General features: G+C 41.0%; 1 protein-coding gene across 1 annotated transcript in view; it reads right to left on the bottom strand.

Annotated features, from left to right (window-relative positions):
• The window catches only part of DYNLT5 (dynein light chain Tctex-type family member 5), a 108,606-nt gene that overhangs the window by 10,297 nt on the left and 74,038 nt on the right, over positions 1-24,271 (bottom strand). The window contains exons 3-4 of the mRNA XM_044085585.1: positions 23,235-23,326; positions 1,010-1,134 (exon numbers count right to left, since the gene is read on the bottom strand). Of these exons, the coding sequence (XP_043941520.1) occupies positions 1,010-1,134; positions 23,235-23,326 (217 nt within the window). The remainder of the gene's footprint in view (positions 1-1,009; positions 1,135-23,234; positions 23,327-24,271) is intronic.

Raw genomic sequence — 24,271 nt, 5'->3', positions numbered from 1 at the left:
TGCGTGTGTGTGTGTATGTGTGTATGTATGTACTAACACGTACGGTGTGTGTGTGTGTGTGTGTGTGTGTGTGTGTGTGTGTGTGTGTGTGTGTGCGCGCACGCGCAAATGCATGTGTGGAAATATGACTAACATAAACCTGGTGCCATGTTTGTAAGATGGGGGGCTGGGTTACACTGGATAGAGAGGGGCACTGTTACCATTTCAGTGTGTGTAGATATGGGCATTGTAGACTTGTCTGTGTGTCTGCTGAGATATTGTCTCAACAGACGTTGCCACTCTGTGGTGAGCGCCTATAGACAGGTTTGGGGCATCCACATGAGAGGTGTGCACATTCCATACATGGCCTTATTGGCCATGCCTTTCTGTCCACCCAGCTTCATAGTATAATGCTGCAGATCTGAGAGGAGGGATAGAGCCTGTGAAACAGCCTTGGCATGTAAGACAGTAAATGTGACACTATGGAATGTTAGCTTTGCTCCTTGTTTCTGCTTCCCTTCCCTAACCCATTAATGGCCAAGGCAATCTCATATCTGTAGTTAGCACTGGGGCTACTAAGTTAGGAACACAGAAGAAGCACTGAGCAGAAAATGGACTGCTGGCTGGTGGCATGTCAGCAACCCAACCCAAAAAAAAACTAGAGGTATCCATCCATTTGAACAAAACTGGATTTGCCAAATGGCAGTTCCTTGAACACGGTTGTCTGATTTTTATATTTTGGAAATTGCCACCAAAGGGGTCTTACATTTTTCCACAGGATGTTATCACAAAACTGTGCAAATAAATATGCATATAGTAAAATCAGTGCACAAAAACATGTATGCCCATTTAATAAATACCTGATCATTAAAATAACATTATTTGTATTTACCTGCCAAACATGAGCTTACTTTGAATGGTTTCACATCCTCTATAACAACTCAGTAAAGTTTAACTCTTGGTAACAAATATTCTGAATAAAAATAAACATTTAGAACTACCCTGCAGAAAGCACTACTTAAATGTGTACCTCAGAAATGGTTTTGGTCATCTGCCTGCACAATTCAGCTTCATACTTCTCTTCCTGCAGATAACTGGTTACAACATCTTTCAGAATATTGTTCACAGTGGCCACAGGAAACCGCTTTGAAGGGGCTAGTAATGAAAACATTTTAAGGAACAAAAGTTATATTTTCTAAAGTGCAGTCTGTTATATTTTTTTTTAAATAGTTCATAAAACAGAGCTTATAATAATTACCCGAACAATTAATGCCCCCTTCTGCCCAGACTATAAGGTAGTTTCCACTGCCATCAGGCACTACTTATCAGCTACTTTAAGGCCCTTAACAAAGGGTGTCCAATCCTACTGTGTAATGTTACTATTAATCCAAATGGTAGTCTGACCAAGAGCAAGGCTATTTACATCAGAGTTCAAAATCACAGGAAATATTTAAAACAACATAGCAGGACAGTCTCAAATAAAAAAAGGAAAACATCTAAGTTATACTTTATATTCATATCTGTATCTAAAAGAGTTACTATGTCCTAAAAACTTACTTACAGCAAGGCAAGTTCAGATGTGGTGATGAGTGGATGTTCTTGTTAGACAAAATACAAACTGCCCAGTCTCTCTCTATCTCTCTCAGAGAGTTCTTAAATTAATATCAAATATTACTGCTTGGTTAGCTTGGATGACATCACTTTTTGTCACCTGACTTTAGTTCCCAAGGTAAACCCCCATTGTCAGAAAGTACAAACATATTTTGCATCTCCCTGTGAAAAATACACATCTCTCAGATCCTGGAAATCATAAAGCAATAAAAACACTTCTACATGTTAAACCCAGTAATTACTTCTCTTTCAAGACAATACAAAAAACTTCCAGCTGTAGACATTATGTCTGCTACTGCACTGAAACTGAAAGATATCTCTTTTATTACATGGTTATGAAACAATTTAATTTCAATTCTCTCTGAAATTTTTTTTTAAGTTAACCTCCTGTGTTCCAGTTTCCATTAAACATATACATCTAAACAGTCACAATAGTGCAAGTGCATTCCTGTTCTATTCCAACAGGGCATGCTGTGGTTACATTTTAGTTCAGTACTTTACACAAACTTCTGTATAAATCGTATCAATGTTCACAAATGACATAGAATTATTTACAAAATTCCAGGTAGCTGGGCTGGCAGTATATCCCTGTGTCACAAGAGGACTGGGGAGAAAGGCTCCTCAGTACAAGAAAATAGGAAAAAGTATACACATTGGTCATCTACAATTATCAAAACAAACAAATTAGCTTACAAAGTTATAAACGCAGTTAGCAGTTCAGTGGCCTGGCAAATAGCATTGACATGTCTGATACAGACAGCACAGAAAATTTTGGTAAACATAGCAAATGTAGAAAATTATATATTGATAATATACAATTATCAAACAAATTAGTTCACAAAGTTATACACTATTTTTATAGAGTATTGTTATTAAATAAAGGAAGTTTTGGTACAAATGGGATAGTAAGTAGGGACAATATATCTTTAAAACTAAGAAACCCAAGGAGGCTGAGTGCAAGTATATTTCCAGATGGAAGATAGGTATGTGTGTGGTGAACATTTGAACTGAGCTGGATTTTGGGTTGTTTTAATAGCCAATGATAGGGCATTCCAATTTTTGACTAAAGAGTAGGAGAAGAGAAGCTGGTTGGGAGGCAAGTTTGGCTTGTGAACCTGAAGTAGTAGCCGATTCTTAGAGCTAAGGGGTCTACTTGGGAGGTAGCAAGTGATAATAGAAGCAAGGGTGGGGCAATTTGAAGGTTTAAATATAAGTTTGTGCATAGTGGAAGGTTTAAATATAAGTTTGTGTGTAGTGGAAAGTTGCAGGTATTTGAGGTAGTTTGGTAGTTCCAGCCATTTTAGGGTGTGAAGAGCAGCACAGTGATGGAAGGAGTTTTTGGAATTTGTAGTGAATTTTGCAATTTTATTATAACATGTCTTGAGCTTAGTTTTAAAGTAGTCTGAAGATTGGTAAGTAGAGGGGTTCCATAGATTAGAGAAGGTAGTTGGTAAGTGGAGGCAAGGTTTTGTTTGGTGGAGGGGCTAAGAAACTGGTTGTGCCTATAGAGCATTCTGTGTGTCTGATGAGTTCTTTTGGATGTCTTGTTGTAGGTGAATATCAAATTGTAGATGTTCATCTATGGATACTGATAGAAGTTGTGTGGCTGACAACTTCTAGTTGTGCTTTACATTGAGAGGAGATACTGAAGTTGGCTTTGTCCAACAGGGTTGATTTTTTTAGGGATGAGAAGCATGATCTTGGATGTATTTGGGTTAAGGGCTAGGTGGTTATTAAACATCTGAGTTTCAGTGGAGGAGAAATGTGTTTGAGTTGCAGTTTTGAAATAGTGTCAGCTGAGCAGACAATGGTTGAGTTGTCTGCATCTTGAATAACTGCTCTATTGCTTATGGATGTGTGGAAATTATTAATGAATATATTAACAGGAGGTGACCAAGTATGGAACCTTGAGGAACTCTCGGAGAGGTGTCAAGATAAGAAGGGATATAGTTTTGCCATTTGATGGCCTGTTGCTTGTCTGTTAGCTTGAGAACCAGTTGAGAGTAGTGGGAAAAGTCCAAAGTAAGTAAGGTGAGATAGTAGCAAAGTGTGGTAAACAGTATCAAATGCCTTTGATAGATCTAAGAACATGGTAGATACTATTTTCCCAGTATCATGAGCTCTATTAACAGTATCCAAGAAAGATATGACGGCAGTTGTAGTGCTGTGACCAGATCTGAAACCATGTTGTGTGGAAGACAGGAGATGGTAATGAAGTAGATAGGGCATTAGCTGAATGTAAATGTAGTTTTCCAGGATCTTAGAGATAGGTGACAAGATAGTGATATGACAAAAGCTGGAGATGTCTTTGTCACCTTTGTGAAGAGGGAGAATTGTAGGTCTTCTTCCATAGTTTGAGCATGTAAGATTTTTGAATGGATCTGTTAATAATACAGATAGGGAATGCAATAGCTTCAGCAGCAATCTTTAGAAATATGGGGTGTATATTGTCAGGTGTGTTAGAGCAGGGATTGAGCTTAAGGAGTAGTCTTTTAATAGTAGTTGTAGGAATGAGGTTACTAGTGAAGTTAGGGGTAGAAGGGGTGTTGTATTCAAGGGTGGAAGAGGTATTTGTAGAAATAGGGAAGGTAAAAGAGGTTTTTGGTTGGGTAGGTAGCAGTAATTGGCTACAGAGTCTATAAAATATCAGTTAAAGAGAGAGAAGGCCTATGTCATGAGAAGGTTTGCCTGGATGTGGACACGAGTTGTTTTTTGTTCCAGGGTTCAGGATAGATGTGACGGAATTCCAACATTTTTTGGGGTTGTGTTTTTGGTTAGAATGCATTTTTGTAAAGTAAGATTTTTGTCTTTATGTACAATTTTTTATCTAATTATGAAGCTGTTTTAGAAATATCAGGCTGTCCTGGTTTTTGTTAGTTTGATACCGTTTCCATGTTTTATCTCTGAGGTACATCAGATCTTTAGAAGGCTTGGTCAGCCATGGAGTACAGTTAGTTTTGATCCTTTTCATGTGAGGGGGTGTGAGAATATTTAGTGTGTCCAAGAGTCTAGCACTGAAATAGTTGACTGCATTGTCTAGCAGGAGAGTTTTTAGTTTGTGCCAGTTAATCTTTTTCAGGATCTCAGTAAAGGTTTGAGGGTTAAAGGCAGTTAGGTTTCTTATCTGTTTGAACTGGTGTTGATTTTGGTATGCTGTGGGGGATTGGTGGATAAAGGTGGGAAGTTGGTCACTCAGTGTGTCTGAAAGTGTGCCTGCTTCTGATATTTTATTTGGGTGGGATAGGAGAATCCAAGCAAGGATGGATCCTGTAGTGTTATTCTTGTTAGGTCTGTTTGGGATATTTATGAGCTGCATAAAGTTTGAATAGATTAATATCGGAGGGATGGGAGTTGGAGGTTATGTTTCGCCAGTTGATATTTATATCACCAAGGACAACAGTTTCATTTTTAATATTAGTAAAGATCCAGGCAAGAATTTCTTCTAGCAAAGGAATATTGTTTCCAGGGGATATTTAGAGAGCTATGATACAAAGATTTTTTGCAGTTGTTCAGTTGTTAATCTTTAGGAAAGCAAAAGTAATTTCTGCATTGGCAAATTGGGGAACTGAATTTGTGTAGGGTACTATGTTGAAGTGGTTTAGGAAAATTAGTGGTACTCCACCTCCTTTTTTGTTGGGCCTATCTGATCTTATGGTGAGAAGAAGATGGGGTTCTGGGCAGTGAGATGTAGTAATGGATAGAGGAATATGGAGAGAAGTGATAGGATAAGAATTTATGTTCTAGAGGATTGTTTTGCCAGGTTTCTAAGAGATGACAAATGAAAAATGTATGTGGGTGAGTGATAGTACCGGGTGGACTTGTTAGGTGAGGAAGGATATAGTTGGATAATTAGGTAGGGGTATGGAGAAGGGAGAGTAGAGTTATTTGAGACTTTTGCTGTGGGGTAAGGAATGTAGTGATGAGTTAGGAAGGTGGAAGAGGGTCCGGAATGAGGCAGTGTAGGAGTGGAATGAGGGTAGGAGTGGAGAAATTAGGATAGAAAATGGAAGGTGTGGATTGATTGGCAAAAAGTATGGGGAGGAGAGGAAACGGTTAAGTTTAAGTTTAGGAGTGGGGGTGGGTGGAATTAGGGGGTAGGGTAGGGGAACAGAGTGATCCCGAGCACAGTGAGAGTGAATGGAATGGGCAGAGCCAAGTCAACAAGACTGCAAAAAACATAAAACTAACATATCTAAACAAATGAGAAAGGAAAACAGTGACATCATCTTCTGGCCTAATATTCACCAACAGATATATTTTATACAACTACTCCCCACCAAGGGGGAAAATAGATGGAAAATATGTTGTTAGGGTAGCTATATTATATCTGTGGGTGGGATTAGAAAAAATACACTAAACCACAAGGAATATCTGGGGTTATAAGTACATTCGCACAGAGGACAGCAATTCAGATACCATTGGTGCACCAATTATATGCAGCTTGTTGGCTCAGAGTAAGTTGTTTATGCTTAGTACCTTTCAGGGGGCATGCACATGACACAGAAAACTCAGTAAAGCAATTCTGAGACAGCTGTGCTAAGCAGTAATCAGGTACTTATTTGCTTACAAGTGTTAGCTTTCTAGATCTCTCTAAACAATACAAAGCAGCAGAAAAGCTAAGTAGTAGGGTTACCAAGACTGCTGACAACTTTCTGAATCCAGTGTGACATGGTGTATATATACACACACACACACACACACACACACACACACACACACACACACACACACACACACACACACACACACACACACACACACACACACACACACACACACACAGTCTTGATTTTAAATTAAATGTTATTTCACTGAAGGGAAAATAATCAAAATAAAATATGAGTTTCTTCAGACAAGTGTGAGCAAGCATAACAGTGAGTTGTCTAAACTAAACAAGTGCAGGAATGCAATTCATTTCAATGCCCTCTTAACTCCAGTGTAGGGTATAGGCTCACTTCAGTTGCTCATAACATAGTTTCATACCTCTCGACTATCCAGATTTTCACAGAATGTTCCGACTTTTTTACTCATACTTTTGTATCACATTAAATTTGTGTTTTTTTTTTTCCTGACAAATCACTGCAGATTAAAGTTTGTTTATTTGACATTTGTTTACTGGGAAAGTCTGACTGGGACAGAACATGCTCATTTCCAGCAAGGCCCGGGGAGAAAAACTGTACAACTGCAATCTTTCAAAAATCAATTACAGATATTTTAAATCACACATTATTGTTACACTACAAAACACTGTAGTGAAAATATTGCCATAAGTAACAACAGAACATACGTTTCATACTAGAGCACAATGAAAAACAATAACATCAGTTGGAGAAAATATATGAGGAGAAACTCATTTTTCATATTATTTTTATATACATTACTAGTACATGATAAATGAGACCTGAGACAATTCTAATATAATATTTAAAAGAGATATTAGATATTACATGATTAGAGACCATGAGGGAGAAATTGAGTGATGTCTTAAAGTGACAGAAGGTGAGTTTCAGGCTTGGACCTTTGCCCAGATTTCTTGCAGCAGTGTTTGAGAGGTATGCATAGTTTATTCATAATAAAATGAAGATATTCCCTATAGCACAGTCTAATGCAACACACAGTCTTTAAATGGTTCAGTCTTCCTGTCAGAATACAAAAGTAAGCGGACTTTCCAACAGCGTACAGCAGGCATCAGATGTGGACATAATAGGCAGAATTCCACTCACCAGCAAATGAAGACTTATTTATCAGGCAGAATAAAGCAGTATCACCAATGCTTCAAAAGGAATATTCCAAACAGTCATACATTCTGAGATTTCCCTAGAAAACAGTTTTCTTCAGTTTTAAAGAAAATCCATTGGATAAATATAATCCTCTTTCCACAGAATGAAATAACTGGTTCACTAAATCTTTTCCCCAAGCAGGGGATTTTTCACTCTCCATTTTACTATAGCTCCACCCTGACTTAGCTTTGATTATAGCCCCATTCTGCATTATCTTTTGGAGGGAATTAACTCTTTCTGTTTCAGCAGCCACCTAAGAATCTCAGGTCATATCACATCAAGCTAAGACTTACTAGAAGTGTACTTTTTAGCTTAGCCATGGCCTATATTACATTTATTTATATATACGAGTATCTATTGATGCATCAATTAAAACCAGAGCACTGAGTTCTGCTATAACAAAATTATTGCTGTGCTCCCACATCCCTGCACCACTAAATATGCTAATTATGATATTGTACAACAGGGGAAAACAGAAGAAATGCTTTTCCCCCAATGTACGGTGATCTGCTGACCAACAGAACATAATGTACTGTGATTTTGGTACATAAAAAAAAAAAAAAAAAACAATGGGCTCAATTCCAAAAGATTTACTATCAATGTAATTGACCACTTACACTAAGAACAGTTCTTTTGGAATCTGGTCCCTGGTGTAATCCTGTCTATAGACAGGCCTTACAGTGTGGAGAATGCAAGTACTGACAAGGCTATAGTCAGAAACTATGATGTATCAGCTAGGTAGCAAGGTCTGAAGTAAGACCTTGAAAGCATGGAGTATGAAATACCAGTCAGGACTAATCTGTAAAGCATACCTTGTGATGTACCTGCTCATAGATTTGGAAGATACACCTGGAAGAGTCCATCAGCTTTTAACTTTCTTTTTTGAAAAGACAGTCTGTATCTTGAAGGGACTATGTGAATTGAACATATTTGTTTTGCTTTTAACTAGAAGCCAAAAATGTAGTTATTTTGTTTTATTAGAATGTGTGGATTGCTGACTAAATCAGTTTTATGTATGTCTTGCCTCCAATGTCTCCTCAAATTTGCATTAATCATGTGTGCACAAAACATTGGCCACACAGTTGTCAGTTTAATATCCTCACAGCATGTCTGCTGCTAACTGAAAATCATAGTTTGTGCTATTACTCTCTACATTGCTGTAAGTCTTGTGAGGCATGGTTTACTGGTGATGCCAAACATGGAGGAAGCGTTACAAAAGGTGGGGACTGAACAAAAGCTGGTGCACTTACAGCAACATCTAGTTGTGCTGGCCAGCATACCTCTCAACCTCGCAGCACAGGAAATCTGGATAAAGCCAAAATTAATTCCCAAAACAGGGACAAATTTTAAATATTGCTTGTATAAACTTAGAAAGTTGCTAGAATAAAGTTTTTTTTTGTTATTATGCATTTTCTGAAGGATATGAAGTCTGAAATTTAAATGGCTGTCATTGTTTAGTGAATTCAGCCCTCACTGATTTGAAAGAAAACCACATATTTTATGAGGAACAGACTAAAATTATGAGGCAAAAATCTAGACAGTTGATAGTTATGCTGGCCAGTGTAGTGGCCAACCCTACGACTGTGCCACCTATGAAGCAACTAATCAGGGAGGACGACCTGCAGTCCTATTTCTTGGCATTTCAGCCCCATGTTACCACAGAGAAAGTACAGTTGTGTACCTACCATAAATGTAGATGTTAGGTGTGTTCACTGTTGCAGTCATTACTCTTGGGTTATCCTGCTGGCAGGCTACCCGCAGTTGGCCAGAATTCCAAAGTCTAAGTCCAGCGTCAGTTGCTTTTGCCTCTTCACTGACGTCAGTGCGCAAGGAGTATAAAAGATGCAGCCGATGCCATTTTCTTCAGTTTTTCTTGCCCCAGATGTCAGGTGCCCCAAATAGATAGGCTGAAAAATACATCAATAAGAAATGCATACACAAAAATAACATTTCCTTCATCTACAAGCAAATACACCAAAAAGGTTGTATAGGATAGAGAAGTGCAGATAAGTCCCAGCAAAGAGAAGGGGGATGGTGGGTAGGTAACCTGGACTTGCAACAGTAAATCCATTTGAACATCTACATTTATGGTAGGTACACAACTGTACTATGTTCATCGTGTTTCACTGTTGCAGTCATTACTCTTGGGTTGAATCCCAAAGCTGAGGAAGGGTGGCTGGGCTAAATTGGATTAGGAGAGGCTATGAGGCCCTGCAGAACTGCAGTGGTGAAGCCTGCTCTGGACTTAGAGTAGAGAGGTAAGTGGTAGTGCTTTGTAAAGGTGTGCACTGAACTCCAAGTTGCAGCCTCTAAGATTTCTTTGGTTGGTACTCCTCTGAGGAAGGCTGCTGAAGTGGCTGCTGCTCTGGTGGAATGAGGCCTAATGCCTTTAGGCACAGATTTGCCATGTTGAGAATAGCAGAAACGGATGCAATGGCCTATTAGTCTGTTTTGAGATAGCCTTTCCTTGTGATCCTGCAGCATATGACACTAAAAGTTGCTCAGTCTTTCTGAAAGCTTTAGTTCTGTCCAAGTAGAAGTGAAACTGCCTGTGTATGTCCAAAAAATGCAGAATTTTCTCACCCTTGTTCTGTGGATTTGGGTAAAAAGTAGGCAAGTGAATGGTTTGATAGAGGGCCACACTGGACACCACCTTAGGCATAAATGTAGGGTTTGTCCTCAGAGAAACCCTGTCTGGATGAAAAATGATGAAAGGTTCCACAGCCATGAGTTGCTTGTAACTCCGAGACTTGCCTTGCAGAGGTTATGGCTAGGAGCAGAGCTGTTTTCCAGGGTAAGAACTTAATATCCGCTGTTGATGCTGACTTGAAAGGAGGCAGTGTGAGTTTTTCCAAAACAAAATTGAGGTCCCAGGCCGGAATTGGTGTTCTCCTTGGAGGCCTAATGTTTTTGGCCCCTCTGAGGTACTGCCTTATTAAAGCATGAAAAAAGATAGGTGGTTCTGTATTGTAATGTGCAGAAATGGCAGAGGCATGAATCTTAATTGATGAGAAAGAAAGGCCTTTGTTCAGCATCTCAGTCAGGTATTGTAAAATCTGAGGAATGTTTGGTACAGACGTGTCAATGCCTTGTTCCTGGTTCCAAGCACAGAATCTCTTCCATTTTTCTGCATAAGATTTTCTGGTACTGGGTCTCCTGGCCTCCAAGATAACATCCATAACAGCTTTTGAAAGAGGAGTGTTCTGAATGGCTACATTATCCACCATGCTGCCAGATTTAAGGTCCTGAGATGGCTGTGCAGGATCTGATTGTTTTGTTGGGTCAGCAAGTGTGAAGTTTGAGGCAATATCCATGCTGGACCTTGAGACACACTCTTTAGGATTGGGTACCAGTGCTGGCGTGGCAGTCTGGTGCAATCAGAATCATTTTTGGCTTCTCTTGTCTGATCTTTAGGAGTACTCTGGGAAGGAGAGGTAGTGGGGAAAAGCATATACTGTTAGATTTTTCCAGCTGAATGATAGGGCATCCACTTTCCATGCTTGCTTGTGGTAAATCCTTGTGCAAAATCTCTGCAATTGACAGTTGTGAGGGGAGGCAAATAGATCTATGTCTGGGCATCCCCATTTCCTTATTATCATCCTGAAGACGTGTGGATCCATTTTCCATTTGTGGGGATCCATGAGGTTTCTGCTTAGTTCGTCTGCCAGAGTATTTGTTTTTCCTGGCAGGAATTGTGCTTGCAGGTGGACTTGAAAGGCCAATGTTGTGTCCCATAAGGTCATTGCTTGTCTGCAGAGGGAGTAAGAATGAGTACCTCCCTGCTTGTTTATGTACCACATGACCGTAGTGTTGTCTGTCTTTATCAGTAATTGTCCTGGATGAAGCAGGTCCTTGAAAGCTGTCAGGGCATTTTGAACAGCTAGCATCTCTTTTTGATTGATGTGAAGATGCATCTGGTTTGCAGGCCATGTGCCCTGAATACATTTTCCTGCCATATGGGCCCCCCAGGCATAATCTGATGCATCCATTGTCAGTGTCTGTCTGGCTGTGGGTAAACTGAATGGCAGACCCTTGTTGTGGTGACAGGCTTCTGCCTCCATCAAAACTCCTGTTGTAGGCAGGGAATGAGTGCAATTACTGTCTCCAGGCTGTGGCAATGCTGAGTCCAAACACTTTTCAGATACCATTGTAGTTTCCTCATATGCCGTCTGGCATACGGAATTAGTAGAATGCAGGATGCCATGAAACCCAAGGCCTGCAGGATTTTCCTTGCAAATAAGCGGGTTTTTGTTGCCAATTTCTTGAAGTAGTCAGTTGTTTTTGCTTGTGTGGCGTGAGATAAGCCATCTGGGCAGTTGTATTTAAGCTTGCACCCAGGAATATTATCTGTTGAGAGGGTACTGGTTTTGATTTCTTTTTGTTTACTGTGTACCCTAGACCAATTAGTAATGTGTTTAGAAATGCCAGATGCTTTAAAAGAATGTCTTTGTTCTCTGCTTAAATTAGGCAGTCGTCCAAGTAGGGATATATTTGAATTTCTTTTTGTCTGCAAAACGCAATTACTGGTGCCAGGCATTTTGTAAAGACCTTGAGCACAGTAGATGAGCCAAAGGGCAGTGCAGAGAATTGGTAATGCATTGAGCCAGCCTGGAATCTGAGGTATCTTCTGCAAGATTGTCTGATTGGGACATGCAGGTATGCCTCTTTTAGGTCCAAAGTTACTAGCCAAGCCCTCTTGTCCAGCATGGGCAGTAGCTACTGTAGAGTCAACATCTTGAATTTTGGAACTTCCAGAAACGTATTCAGTATAGACAGGTCCAGAATTGGTTTCCAGGTGTTGTCCTTCCTGGGTACTAGGAAAAGTCTGGAATAAAATCCTTGTCCCTGCTTTTGTTGTGGTACTTGCTGAATGGCCCTCATGTCCATGAGGGCTGTAATTTGTTTTTGTGCCTCTGCCCATTGATTTTGTGGCAGGTCTGGCATGCCCTTTGACCTAGGTAGAGTGTGAAAATGGAACCCGTAGCCTTGGGGCACTATGATCAGAACCCATTTGTCTTGGGTAACCATTTGCCAATTTGATGAAAAAAGTGCTAGTTTTCCCCCTAAGGGGGCTATCAAAAGAAAACTGCTTGGAAATGGTAGAGGAAAGTCATTGAGACTGTTTCCTGTAAGGCTGTGATTTGTCTTCTCCGCTTTTGGAGGTAGGAGCACCCTATCGTTTAGGCCTGTATGAGCCTTGGGGCAGAGATCTGCCTCCAGGACACCTGTATCTGCCTCTTTGTAGTCTGTCTGAGACTGGAAAGGACCAATTTTTAGAAGGCCAGTTCCTGCTAAACCTGGGTGGTTGTACCTGTAAGAAATCCTTGACTGTCTGCATGGATTTTGCTTTATCCTCCATTTTTTTTCAACACCTCTTCTGCTTCAGTGCCAAACAAAGTATCATGCTGTAATGGTGCATCTAATAATTTTGCTTTAACATGATTAGGCAGATTTTGTTCCTTTAACCAAGCATGCCTTCTAATAACAGAACCTGTAACAGCGGCCCTGCAAGAGGCCTCCAGTGAATCATAACCACATTGCAAAGTATGCTTTCCCACTTGTTCAGTTGCATGCAATAAATTCTGCAATTCCTTGTTCTCTGAACATTCAGTATTTGCCAACATTTTCTGTTTAAGTAGTGACATTAAATATTGCTGATATTTAAGCATATGAAATTGACAATTTAAAGCCTTTACAGCCAGGGTGGCAGAAGTGTATACTTTTTTCCATCTGTCTAGAGCCCTAGAATCCCTATCAGAGGGGACAAGTTTTTTTGCAGTGGAAGCCTTAACCCTCTTGGGACCCTGAGATATAGTTTCTGGGTCAGCAGCGGGGTTTTTATATAGGAATTTATGAGAATCCGGGACCCTGTAGTATCTGTCTGGCTTAGCAGGTGCAGGGGGTAAAGAGTCAGGGGACAGTCCGGACTCTGAAAATACATAATCTACAATGTCTAGAACAGGTGGAATGGCAAGGGGTCTGTGCTGAAGAAGAATCAGGAAGTCTCTGAGCCTTTTCTTAGACTCAGAATAATCTTGGCTCTCCCAGTGGAAATGCTCCCTCATAGTATGCAGTGTTTCCCCAAAAGAATATTCCTCAGGAGAAGAGGCTGAAAGAATGGATTCTTCAGCATCAGAATCCTCATAGGGAAGCATGGAGTAATCCTGTTCAGAAGAGGAATCACAGGAAATAGATACCTGATCAGAAGAATCATACTCTGTCTCTTGCCTAGGCCTCTTATCATGAGGGGGATGGGAGCCCCTGATAGGTTCATAGGTTCATAGGTTCATACTAGGCTATCTGCCCGAGGGCATTTATAAGCCTAGCCCATTGTTTTGTGGCTTACGCCACCCCTTTAGTATGGGGAACTATACCCATTATTTTGCTGTGCCTCTGTCGAGCAGTGACACTGAGGTAATTCCTGGGGTATATCTGCGATCTCCCATCCATTGGTCAAGATTTCTCTTGAACAAGGCCAGCGAGGTGCTCTGCCTCACATGTACCGGGATTTTGTTCCACAGCATAGGAGTCTTTGGGTGATGAATCTATCTCTCCAGCACGTCCTATTAATAGCCGTGTCGAGGTTTAAGTCTCCGCCCTTGTGGCTCTGATGGATCTAGATTTTTGAGGTGAAGCATATTCATCAAATCTGGGTTTGACATGGCCTTGTATGTTAGGCAAAGGTCACCTCTGAGCAAGATGGCGACTGAATAGAGCTGGAGTTCTTTCAGTCGGGCAGCATAGGACAGATTTTGAGACCCTTTATCCTTTTGGTGAGGAACTTTTGTGGCCTCTCCAGCTGCTGCAAGTGTCGGGTCAGATACATTCGAATGGGGCATTGTACTCAATCATTGGTCTGATGAGTGATGAGTAAAGGGAGACTATGACCTCCCTTGATCTAGATGAGAATCCCTTCATGATAAGGTGGGCAATGTAGAAGGACTTCCTAACTACTTTAGCTACATGGGTGTCGAGTGACAGACTACTATCAACCTGGGTCCCCAGGTCCCTGATAACTTCTTCTGTGCTCAGTGGATTGCCACCTATTTGGTAGCTAGGGGTAACCTTGTTTTTCCCGAAGGGTATGACTATGCATTTTTGGCATTTAACTTTAGGCCGTGGCTCTGGCACCAGTTATCCGTTTCTGTGAGACCCTTCTGAAGGATATCTGTGTCAGATGTGTTTTCTACTATGGCGCCCAGTTTGCAGTCATCTGCAAACTTTGTCAGCCATAACCCTCCTGTGTTTGCTTGTACTTGGAAAAGTAGATGCCAAACAAGAGTGGGCCCAGGACTGAGCCCTGTGGGACACCACTTGTGACAGGCTTTGAGTCTGACATGGCGCCAGCAACTCTGACCCTGTGGGTTCTGTCACTCAGCCAGTTTGCAACCCATCTTGTGATGTATGGGTTAACATTTAAGCTGATGAGTTTTTCAATGATACCCGAGTGGGGTATTGTATCGAAGGCCTTAGCCAGATCGAGGTAGGCTGTATGGACTGCCTTTCCTCATCAATGGCTTTGGTGACTGTTTCAAAAAGTCAACCAAGTTTAAAAGGCATGATCTGCCTTTGACAAAGCCAAACTGGGTTGGATCCAAAGTCTGCAAATTCCCTATGTCTTTATTTATGAGGTCCATTATGATCCTCTCCATGGCTTTGCAGATAAGGCTTGTCAAGCTAATGGGCGGTAATTTCCAGGGTCTGTGGAGGCACCGCCTTTGTGAAGTGGGACCACAGTTGCAGTGCGCCACTCCTGGAATGCGTATCCAGAGGTAAGACTTTGATTAAACAGCTGTCCTAGCTGTGGGTTTAATTCCTCATTGAGTTCGTGGAGCACACAGCCGGGGACACCATTGGGTCCCATGGATGCTGTGTTTTTTGCTTTGGAGAGAGCAGTTCTCACTTGGGCGCTGGAGATGTTTGGGGGCTGCACTCATTTGGTATAGATATCTCTCCTTTTGGGGGAGGGAGAAGTTTGCACTGAACCTGTCAGCCAGTATGTTGGCAATGTCTGTAGGATCAGTAATCTTCACATCATTTTGAACTAGTTCTGAGCATATCTGGGAGTTTCCTCCTAGGTTTCTAACATAGCTAAAGAAGGCCTTATGATTGTCTTTTGAGTCTTTAGCTATTTTTCTCTCGAAATTTGCTTTGGATGATTTTATGAGAGCTCTTAGTTTTTTACTTATAGTGATCAAGGGTGTCTTACCTTTTAAGGATTTTGCTCTATCTTGTAGTAGCTTCCTCCTTTTGTTGTAGAGTTTGTTTATGGCTGGGGTCCACCAGACTGGACGCTTGCCTTTGGTACAAAGAGTCTTTGTTTTGCTTGGGATTGCCTTATCCAGGCAGTCCTGCAGGTGCTGGTAGAAGGCGTTTGTAAGTGATTCAGCGGCTTGAGTATTGTTTTCTGCCGCTCGGGGCCTGAAAGGAGACCACACTAGTCTTTAGAAGTGTGAAGTCGGCTTTTGAGAAGTTCTTTACTGTGGTCTTTTTATTTCAGGTGGGGGTGGGATGAGGACCTCCAGCGAGATTAGTTTGTGATCTGATCTCACCAGTGAGGGGTATACTTCGGTGTTGAACATTGTGCTCCCATGTTCGTGATGATGAGATCAAGTATGTTATCTCCTCTTGTGGGGATGGTGACTAGTTGTTCCATGGCATTTGAGTTTATGAATTCCAGGAACTTTTGGGCTAGGGTGTTTGGGCTTGAGTAGTGTTCCCAGTCTATATTAGGGTAATTGAAGTCACCTAGTATGATGGTGTTTGGTGATACATTTATCCCTCTAGTGTCTTCAGGAAGGCCATGTGAGTTTCCTGAGTTTGTGAGGGTGGCCTGTAACATGCTACAATTTGCAGAGCAGTCTTGCCTATGGTTAATTGCACCTGGATGGTCTCCGATGCATCGTGCGTTGCCACCAGTCTTGAGGTGTGGGTGTCCTTGATGAATATGGATACCCCCTCCTTTCTTGGTATTGTCTGGATTTTGGGGCGGAACGCATGATATGAGGTAAAACCTGATAGCGCTGGGGTGCTCTCAGGAGCCTTGAACCAGGTTTCTGTCACAGCACAGACATCGATGTTCTCCATACTGAGAAGGGCCTCGAGTGCGTGCATTTTGAGATTTAGACTTCTGGCATTGAGCAGCATTACCCTTAGTTTTTTCCTTTTTGTGTTCTAGGGTGGTAGGTTTAGAATTTGAGCCTTGCCTAAAAAGGCACTATGGGGTGGCAAGAGCCTTTGCCAATATCCGGAATCCCAAGGGTGACAGGTGCAAGCCATCCCTTGCGAAGCAGCGTGGCTTGTCCAGCATGTCATCCCAGGCAGACAGATACTGGATCCCCTTTGAATGACACCAGTGTTTAAGCCAATTGTTAAAGCTGATCATCTTATCTCTGTATTGTGGCATCATTCTTGGTGAAGGTAGGATACTGCTCAAGGTCAGGGTCATACCTGCCTGGGCTACATAATCAGAGAGCTCCTCAATGTCTCTTTTCATGTAGGCCAAGGAGTGCGTCTCAGGTCGTTTACACCAGCGTGGACAATGACTGAGTCATATTTGTACCTGCTGTTGAGAGACCTGAGTGCTTGCGTTATGTGGCGGATTCTAGCGCCCGACAGGCAGCTTACTGTGACCTTCTCCTTACTCAGTCTGGTGAGCGGGACATCAGTGTGTCTGACTATGGAGTCACCAATGACTAGTGTGTCTGGCATTGTGTTTGGCCTTAAGGGCTGTGACTGTTTGACACTCTGACTGTGAGGTCTATGTGTTGCGGTGTTGTGTTCTGAGGTGGTGGTTGTTTGGGTGTCTGCTTTGGTGGCCTCTGCTGTTTTGGTAGATTTTTGATCAGAGCCTCCGAGTATGTCTTTGTGTGTTTATGTGTATGATTTGAGGTTGTAATGGTACTATGTGAGACTGGGTCTATAGTGTGTGTGGTAACCTTCTCCTCCTGACTGGTCTTGCCAGTCCTATGTTGAGAGAGCTCAGCCTCCAGTTTGGCCGTATAGTTGCATCTCTCGCATGTATTTGTGTTTTGTGGGAGGAAGAAAGGGTTGTCTGTGTACATGAGGCAATTGAAACATTGCCTCAATATTCCCAGGTTCACCAGCTGAGCAGGAGAGGACACTAGCAACTGATCCCTCGACATGCTAGAAGGGTAGACGAAAAACTTTAAAAAAAGATTCCGGGGGACATGGGTGACCGAGAAATGGGGGGTTGCCTTTTTGGGGTACTATCTATGACAAGAGTGCCGTATCAAGGTAATAAGTACTGTAGGAGCAAGTGCTAGGTTTAATAGATAGAGAATAGTCTACTTGGAGTCAAGTAGAGTTGATCTTTTAGTTATAGGATACGCTGATTTGATCAGTAGTATAGTTCGAGGAAGGTAGTTTTAAGGGAAAATTTGAAGAGTGGACTTTAGGTAGCCCGAATAGTTTAAACCTGCTTAACCGGCACTGCCCTAGTGTGCAACAGTGGCAGCTCCGCTAAATCGCTCTAAATCAGCTAGCGCTTAGCGTTTTATACCAGGGGGCTGGAAAAAGCTAGAAACTGGCCCAAAATGACCAATAAACTACTAGTTACTGGCTGAAACCTCACAAAACTGGACAAAAGGCAGCTCAATGCTTCCCACTCCCACTGGTAAGCAAGGTAGCTTCCCTTCCCCCAAATAAGGCAAGGAAACAGTACACAGGAACTACAACCAAAGCCCAGGAATCAGCAACTCTGAAATATAGACCCCAATGTTTAAAATGAAATTGTCTGTTTTTGCCTTAAACTGCAGTAAAAATGTTACAAACGTGGGGGAATAACATTGCTAAGTTCTGAGCTACTAACACATAACAAAATGCCACCAACAGAAATGTGAAAACTGAAATGCATGCTTTAACTGAGGTTGGTTTTATGGAGTGCTGTAAAAATTATATACAGGGTAAAATGACATTCTGTTACAATGAAGTGTACTCTATTGTCAGAAGGAAGGTCAAGTGTTTACCATCAAAATCTCAAACGTCAAAATACAATTAGGTCTTCGGCCATTTTGAGCATCTGTTTTTTAGGCATGGAAGTCTGAATAGGAGAATCCTGTACTTGTTTCTTTGTCTTTAGAGCTGCTTTAGTCTTTGTCTTTGAAGCTGAGGATGGCTTAACATATACTTGTGTAGGTCTGAAGACACCCTCAGAAGCCGATGCCTGCTCAACGGCTCCGGACCCATCTGAGGGATTGATTCCCGAGTGTCCAATACCTTGGGTTTCTAGAAGCCCAGTCGGCTCCACGTGGGAGTCAGTAGCGGCCTGTGGCTCTGAGGTAGTGGGCGCCATGGACTGCGAAAGCGCCTCACTGAGAACCGGCGAACCGGCGACTGGCCTAGAAGAGGCTTCGTTGTTGGATTTGGACCTCTGATGCCTATCCTTGTCCTTGCGTTTTTTGTAAACTCCCATTGTCGGCTGTTCCTACAGCATTATATAATTAAATCTTCGGCCAAAGTAATGAAATGCAAAATCGAACCGACGCTTGATAGTGCGTTGGTTGAATCTAGCACAAAATCGACAACTAGCAACGTTGTGATCAGGGCCTAGGCAAGGAATACAGCAAGAGTGAAAATTCTTACGAGATATTTTCTTCCCACAAGAAATACAATTGTTAACTTTTTCTGACATCGGTCTGGAGCAAGAAAAAAGTTTCCCCAATGGGGTACATAGCTTTAATAAAGACTTCAGTTCTGAAATTCAGATTTGAAAATCTCAGGAGTTGGCCGACCGGCACTTGCGAACTGCTTTTGCTTTGGGCACCGCGCGGCAAGAAAGACTGAAGAAAATGGCGTCGGCTGCATTTTTTATACCCCTGGCGTGCTGATGTCAGGGAAGAGGCGACAGCAACCGACGCCGGACCTAGACTTTGGAATTCTGGCCAACTGCGGGTAGCCTGCCTGCAGGATAACCCAAGAATAATGACTGCAACAGTGAAACACGATGAACATCTGAAATGAGCAGTCTGGATGAAAATCCTATCATTCCTGATGAGAGGAGAGGCTCAGAAAATTTATATGGACATGGAAGAAACTGAATATATGGACTATGGCAAATGTTAGAAAGACATTTTCATCTGGATTGGCATAAATAAAAGTACAAGCAATAAAATTTTATAGCTGGATTTTTTTTTAATGTGGATTAACCACTAAGCATGCAGATGCATGATTTAAAGCATATTTTAAAGCTATGGGTTGAACCTGATAACATCAAACAGAAACTGTTAGAAAACTTATCAGTAGATGGATTTAAAAGAACAATGCCTAGTGAAACATTAGACAATTGGTATTGCAGACTGATCCCAAGAGCTCTGACAACCTAGTAACTTTGATAGACTGCTTAAAAGTTAATAGTACAATGTTTGGGTCTATATTACCATATCGAATGGTAATAATGTTGAACACTGATATTAGCGAAAACACAGGTAAACTAACTTATTTTTTGGGGTCACAGTACAGTGAGGATTGGAATATTTGCCCTTTCCTCACTGTAGTAAGACCTCGGAGTTGGAATATATATTTAGCAAGGAGTGTGGTTGCACAGCCCCCCACAATAGCAAGTTCGCTAATATCAGCTTTCGAGATTATTACCATGCGATATGATAATATAGACCCCAATGTTTAAAATGAAATTGTCTGTTTTTGCCTTAAACTGCAGTAAAAATGTTACAAACGTGGGGGAATAACATTGCTAAGTTCTGAGCTAACACATAACAAAATGCCACCAACAGAAATGTGAAAACTGAAATGCATGCTTTAACTGAGGTTGGTTTTATGGAGTGCTGTAAAAATTATATACAGGGTAAAATTACATTCTGTTACAATGAAGTGTACTCTATTGTCAGAAGGAAGGTCAAGTGTTTACCATCAAAATCTCAAACGTCAAAATACATTTTTTATACAAACACAGAAAAAAAATTCTGAATTCCTGAAAACTAATTAGATAAACATGTCAAAAACACTTCAATTCAAAATGATTGAACCAACAGCTTCGACATTTCCGAAAGTTTACCTGATGAAACTTACCTACCTTCTTCCCAGCAGTACGAATGTATGCAGTTCAGTATTGCATATAACTTAGCTCACATTTTTGCAGGGGGAAACCCCCCTGCACCTCACCTACACCCCCTGCAAAATATATTCCAACTCCGAGATTGCACTACAGTGAGGAAAAAGGTAAATTTCCCGATCTGCACTGTACCACAATCTCTAATCATAATGTTGACCTCATATGAGCGAATGCGCAGTGGCATTCACTAATGGAAATTCGTAGAATTACAGTTTGGCAATACAGGAATAATCCAACACACATTCGGCATTCCCATGTTCACCTAACTGCACATCTACATTTTGATAGTAAACCATCCAGTATAACTGTGTAAACAGAGCCAAAAAATATAACTATGACACATCAAATACATACAGTGGATATAAAAAGTGTACACACCCCTGTTAAAATGTCAGATTTTTTGTGATACATAAAATGAGACCACAATAAATCATTTCAAAACTTTTCCCACCTTTAATGTGATCTATAACCTGTACAATTCAATTGAAAAACAAACAAATCTGTTGGGGTAAAATATAACAATAAAATACATACGATAAGCTGGTTGCATAAGTGTGCTCACCCTTCCCTTAAACTAATACTTTGTTGAAGCACCTGTTGATTTAATTACAGCATTCAGTCTTCTTGGGTAGGAGTCTATCAGCATGGCACATCTTGACTTGGCAATATTTGCCCACTCTTCCTTTCAAAATCCCTCCAAATCTGTCAGATTGCGAGGGCATCTCTTGTGCACAGCCCTCTTCAGGGCACCCCATAAATTTTCTATTGGATTTGGGTCCGGGCTGTGGCTGGGCCATTCCAAAACTTTGTCTTCTGGTGAAGCCATTCTTTTGTTGATTTGGATGTATGCTTTGGGTTATTGTCATGTTGAAAGGTGAACTTCCTCTTCATCTTCAGCTTTCTAGCAGACGCCTGAAGGTTTTGGGCCAAAAGTGACAGGTATTTGGAACTGTTCATAATTCCCTCAACCTTGAATAAAGCCCCAGTTACAGCTTATGAGAAGCAACTTCTAAGCAGGATACTGCCACCACCATGCTTCACCATGGGGATGGTGTTCTTTTGGTGATGCCAAGTGTTGTTTTTGTGCCAAACGTACCTTTTGGAATTGTGGCCAAAAAGTACAACCTTAGTCTCATTAGACCGTAACACATTTTCCCACATGCTTTTGGGAGACGATGTATTGTTTTGTAAATTTTAGCCAGGCCTAGATGTTTTTCTGTGTGAGAAAAGGCTTCCATCTTCCAACCCTACCACATAGCCCAGACATATGGAGAATATGGAAGATTGTTGTCACATGTAGTACACAACCAGTACTTGCCAGAAATTTCTGCAACTCCTTCAGTGTTGCTGTCGTTTTCCTGGCAGCTTCCCTGACCAGTTTTTGTCTTGCCTTTTCATCAAGTTTGGAGGGACGTCCAGTTCTTTGCAACGTCACTGTTGTCACATATTTTTCCCGCTTTTTGATGACTGCCTTCACTGTGTTCCATGGTATGTCCAATGCTGTGGACATGTTTTTGTACCCTTCGCCTGACTGATACCTTTCAACAATGAGATCCCTTTGATGCTTTGTAAGCTCTCTGTGAACCATGGCTTTTGCTGCAGCAGGCAACTGAGTAAATGTCAGAAAAATCCTATTAGGACAGCTGAACATTATTTGGGGTTAATCAGAGTCTCTTTAAATTGCTGGCAAGTGTGTACCCAAGAAGACTGAATGTTGTAATTAAATCAAAAGGTGCTTCAACAAAGTATTAGTTTAAGGGTGTGCCCACTTATGCAACCAGCTTATTTTACGTTTTTTATTTTTCATATTTTTCCCCTAACAGATTTGTTTGTTTTTCAATTGAATTCTACAGGTTATAGGTCACATTAAAGGTGGGAAAAGTTTTGAAATGATTTATTGTGGTCTCATTTTTTATATCATAAAAACCTGGCATTTTAACAGGGGTGTGTATACTTTTTATATCCACTGTATCTAGTGTTAAATCTCAGTTAAAAGTTCCAGACTGTTTTTCAAAAATGACCCAAATAATATACTGTCTTAAACTGACACCATCCAGTATAACTGTGTAAAGAGACAGGTGGTGATCATCTACTGTAGACAAAAACTAAACACAGCCAAAAAATATAACTATGATAGAACTGATGAAAACTAGTAACTGTTTTTGCAGTCTGTGCTCAGGCTTTCAAAAAACACCAAGTAGCATGAAAGAAATGGTTAGGGTGGCAGGTGGGTTGAATCCCAGCATGAAAGAATGCTTAAATTTGAGATTGAAGGAGAAACATTTAAGCAGTGTCATTGCATTAGCTACTTCCAAGCAAGAGTAAATTACAACACAAATGAGTTCCTCTTCAAAACTTCCTCATCCCCTGGGCATATTAATGAGCTACTGCTGAGGCCAACTCCCTAAGGAGTCAAGTACCCACCCAGTAAAAGGTTACATTTGGTGTATTCAGAAGAAGCCACTGATAATGAATGGGCAAGCAGGGAAGTCATGAAGGAACAGCCTAAGACTATGTGGGTCAGAGAGTATAAAAAATGTGCTGATTTGACTGAGACTTACATTATCACAGCAAAATAGTCACTATTACAACTGCAGTAACATTCTACATATATTATGTCATCGTACCCATTACACTTAAGTTACAATGTTACTTCTCAAAACATATTTATAAAAGCTTAGGGCCAGACTGCTAAATATGTGCAGCATACTAAGAGTACCTGTAGATTGACAGTGATCTCTCTCTCTCTTTTCTAGTTAAAAAGAGAGACTTACCCAGTTGATATGTATTTTCCATCTGAACTGCAGGACGAGTGACTTCGTCATGATGACCAGGTTCATCCATATAAGATACTGTACTCACAGAGCTAAAAGAAATTCACAAGAGAATTAATGCTTTTCTTCACTGTTGATCTGTTTCACATGCATATGTAACAGTATATTTGTGTGTGTGTGTGTGTGTGTGTGTGTGTGTGTGTGTGTGTGTGTGTGTGTGTGTGTGCATGCGAGAGCTAATGTGTGCACGCAAGCATGTATATATAAGGAAGGGGGGAGATATTCACAAGAGAATTAATGCTTTTCTTCACTGTTGATCTGTTTCACACGCATATGTGACAGTATATTTGTGTGTGTGCGCTAATGTGTGCATGCAAGCATGTATATATAAGGAAGGGGGGGACAGACGTATCTAGGTACCACAAGGATGGAAAGGAGATCAAGTGTCACAGTGGAAAAAATGGGGGTGCTGAATGAAAATGCAAGTCTTTCCAGTGAAAGTATGAAAAAGGATGCCATGCTAATAAGTAAGAAGTGCAGACTTGGAAGAGTAGTGGAGAAGCATCAGGATAGTAAGATGGGAGGTTAAGATATAAGAAAACAATGTGGGATGGCTGTGGTTAAAAACCACCTAAAGCACACACAATCTGCAGCTAGGTTATTACCTACGTTTCTTTACACAATAAATGGCTTCTCAGACCAATCTGATGTGGATATAACAGTATCCATGCATGGGATACCCAAACGGGAGCCAACATTTTTTTTAATGAATGGCATTCAGATTTGTTTTAATTGTTGCTAGACATTTGTGATTACAGCATTCTGTAGAGAGTTTTCCAATGTAAGCTGTATTTCTAACAGTGTATAAACAAATATGAATATTCTTAATTACAGAACTTTTTATTTCTGTTCAGCATTACGGAGATATCCACATTAGATGAATCTGAGAATCCATATAGTCTTATATGTTGCCTTTAAATTTAAGCTTTGCGGTTCATTCTTTCCACTCTGAATATGTAAGGTATTCTTATCTCCTA

The sequence above is a fragment of the Protopterus annectens genome, chromosome 10.part0 (assembly GCF_019279795.1).
Source record: "Protopterus annectens isolate FY-2018-M chromosome 10.part0, PAN1.0, whole genome shotgun sequence".
NCBI lineage: Eukaryota > Metazoa > Chordata > Ceratodontiformes > Protopteridae > Protopterus > Protopterus annectens.
This window is presented reverse-complemented; position numbering and strand designations above follow the sequence as displayed.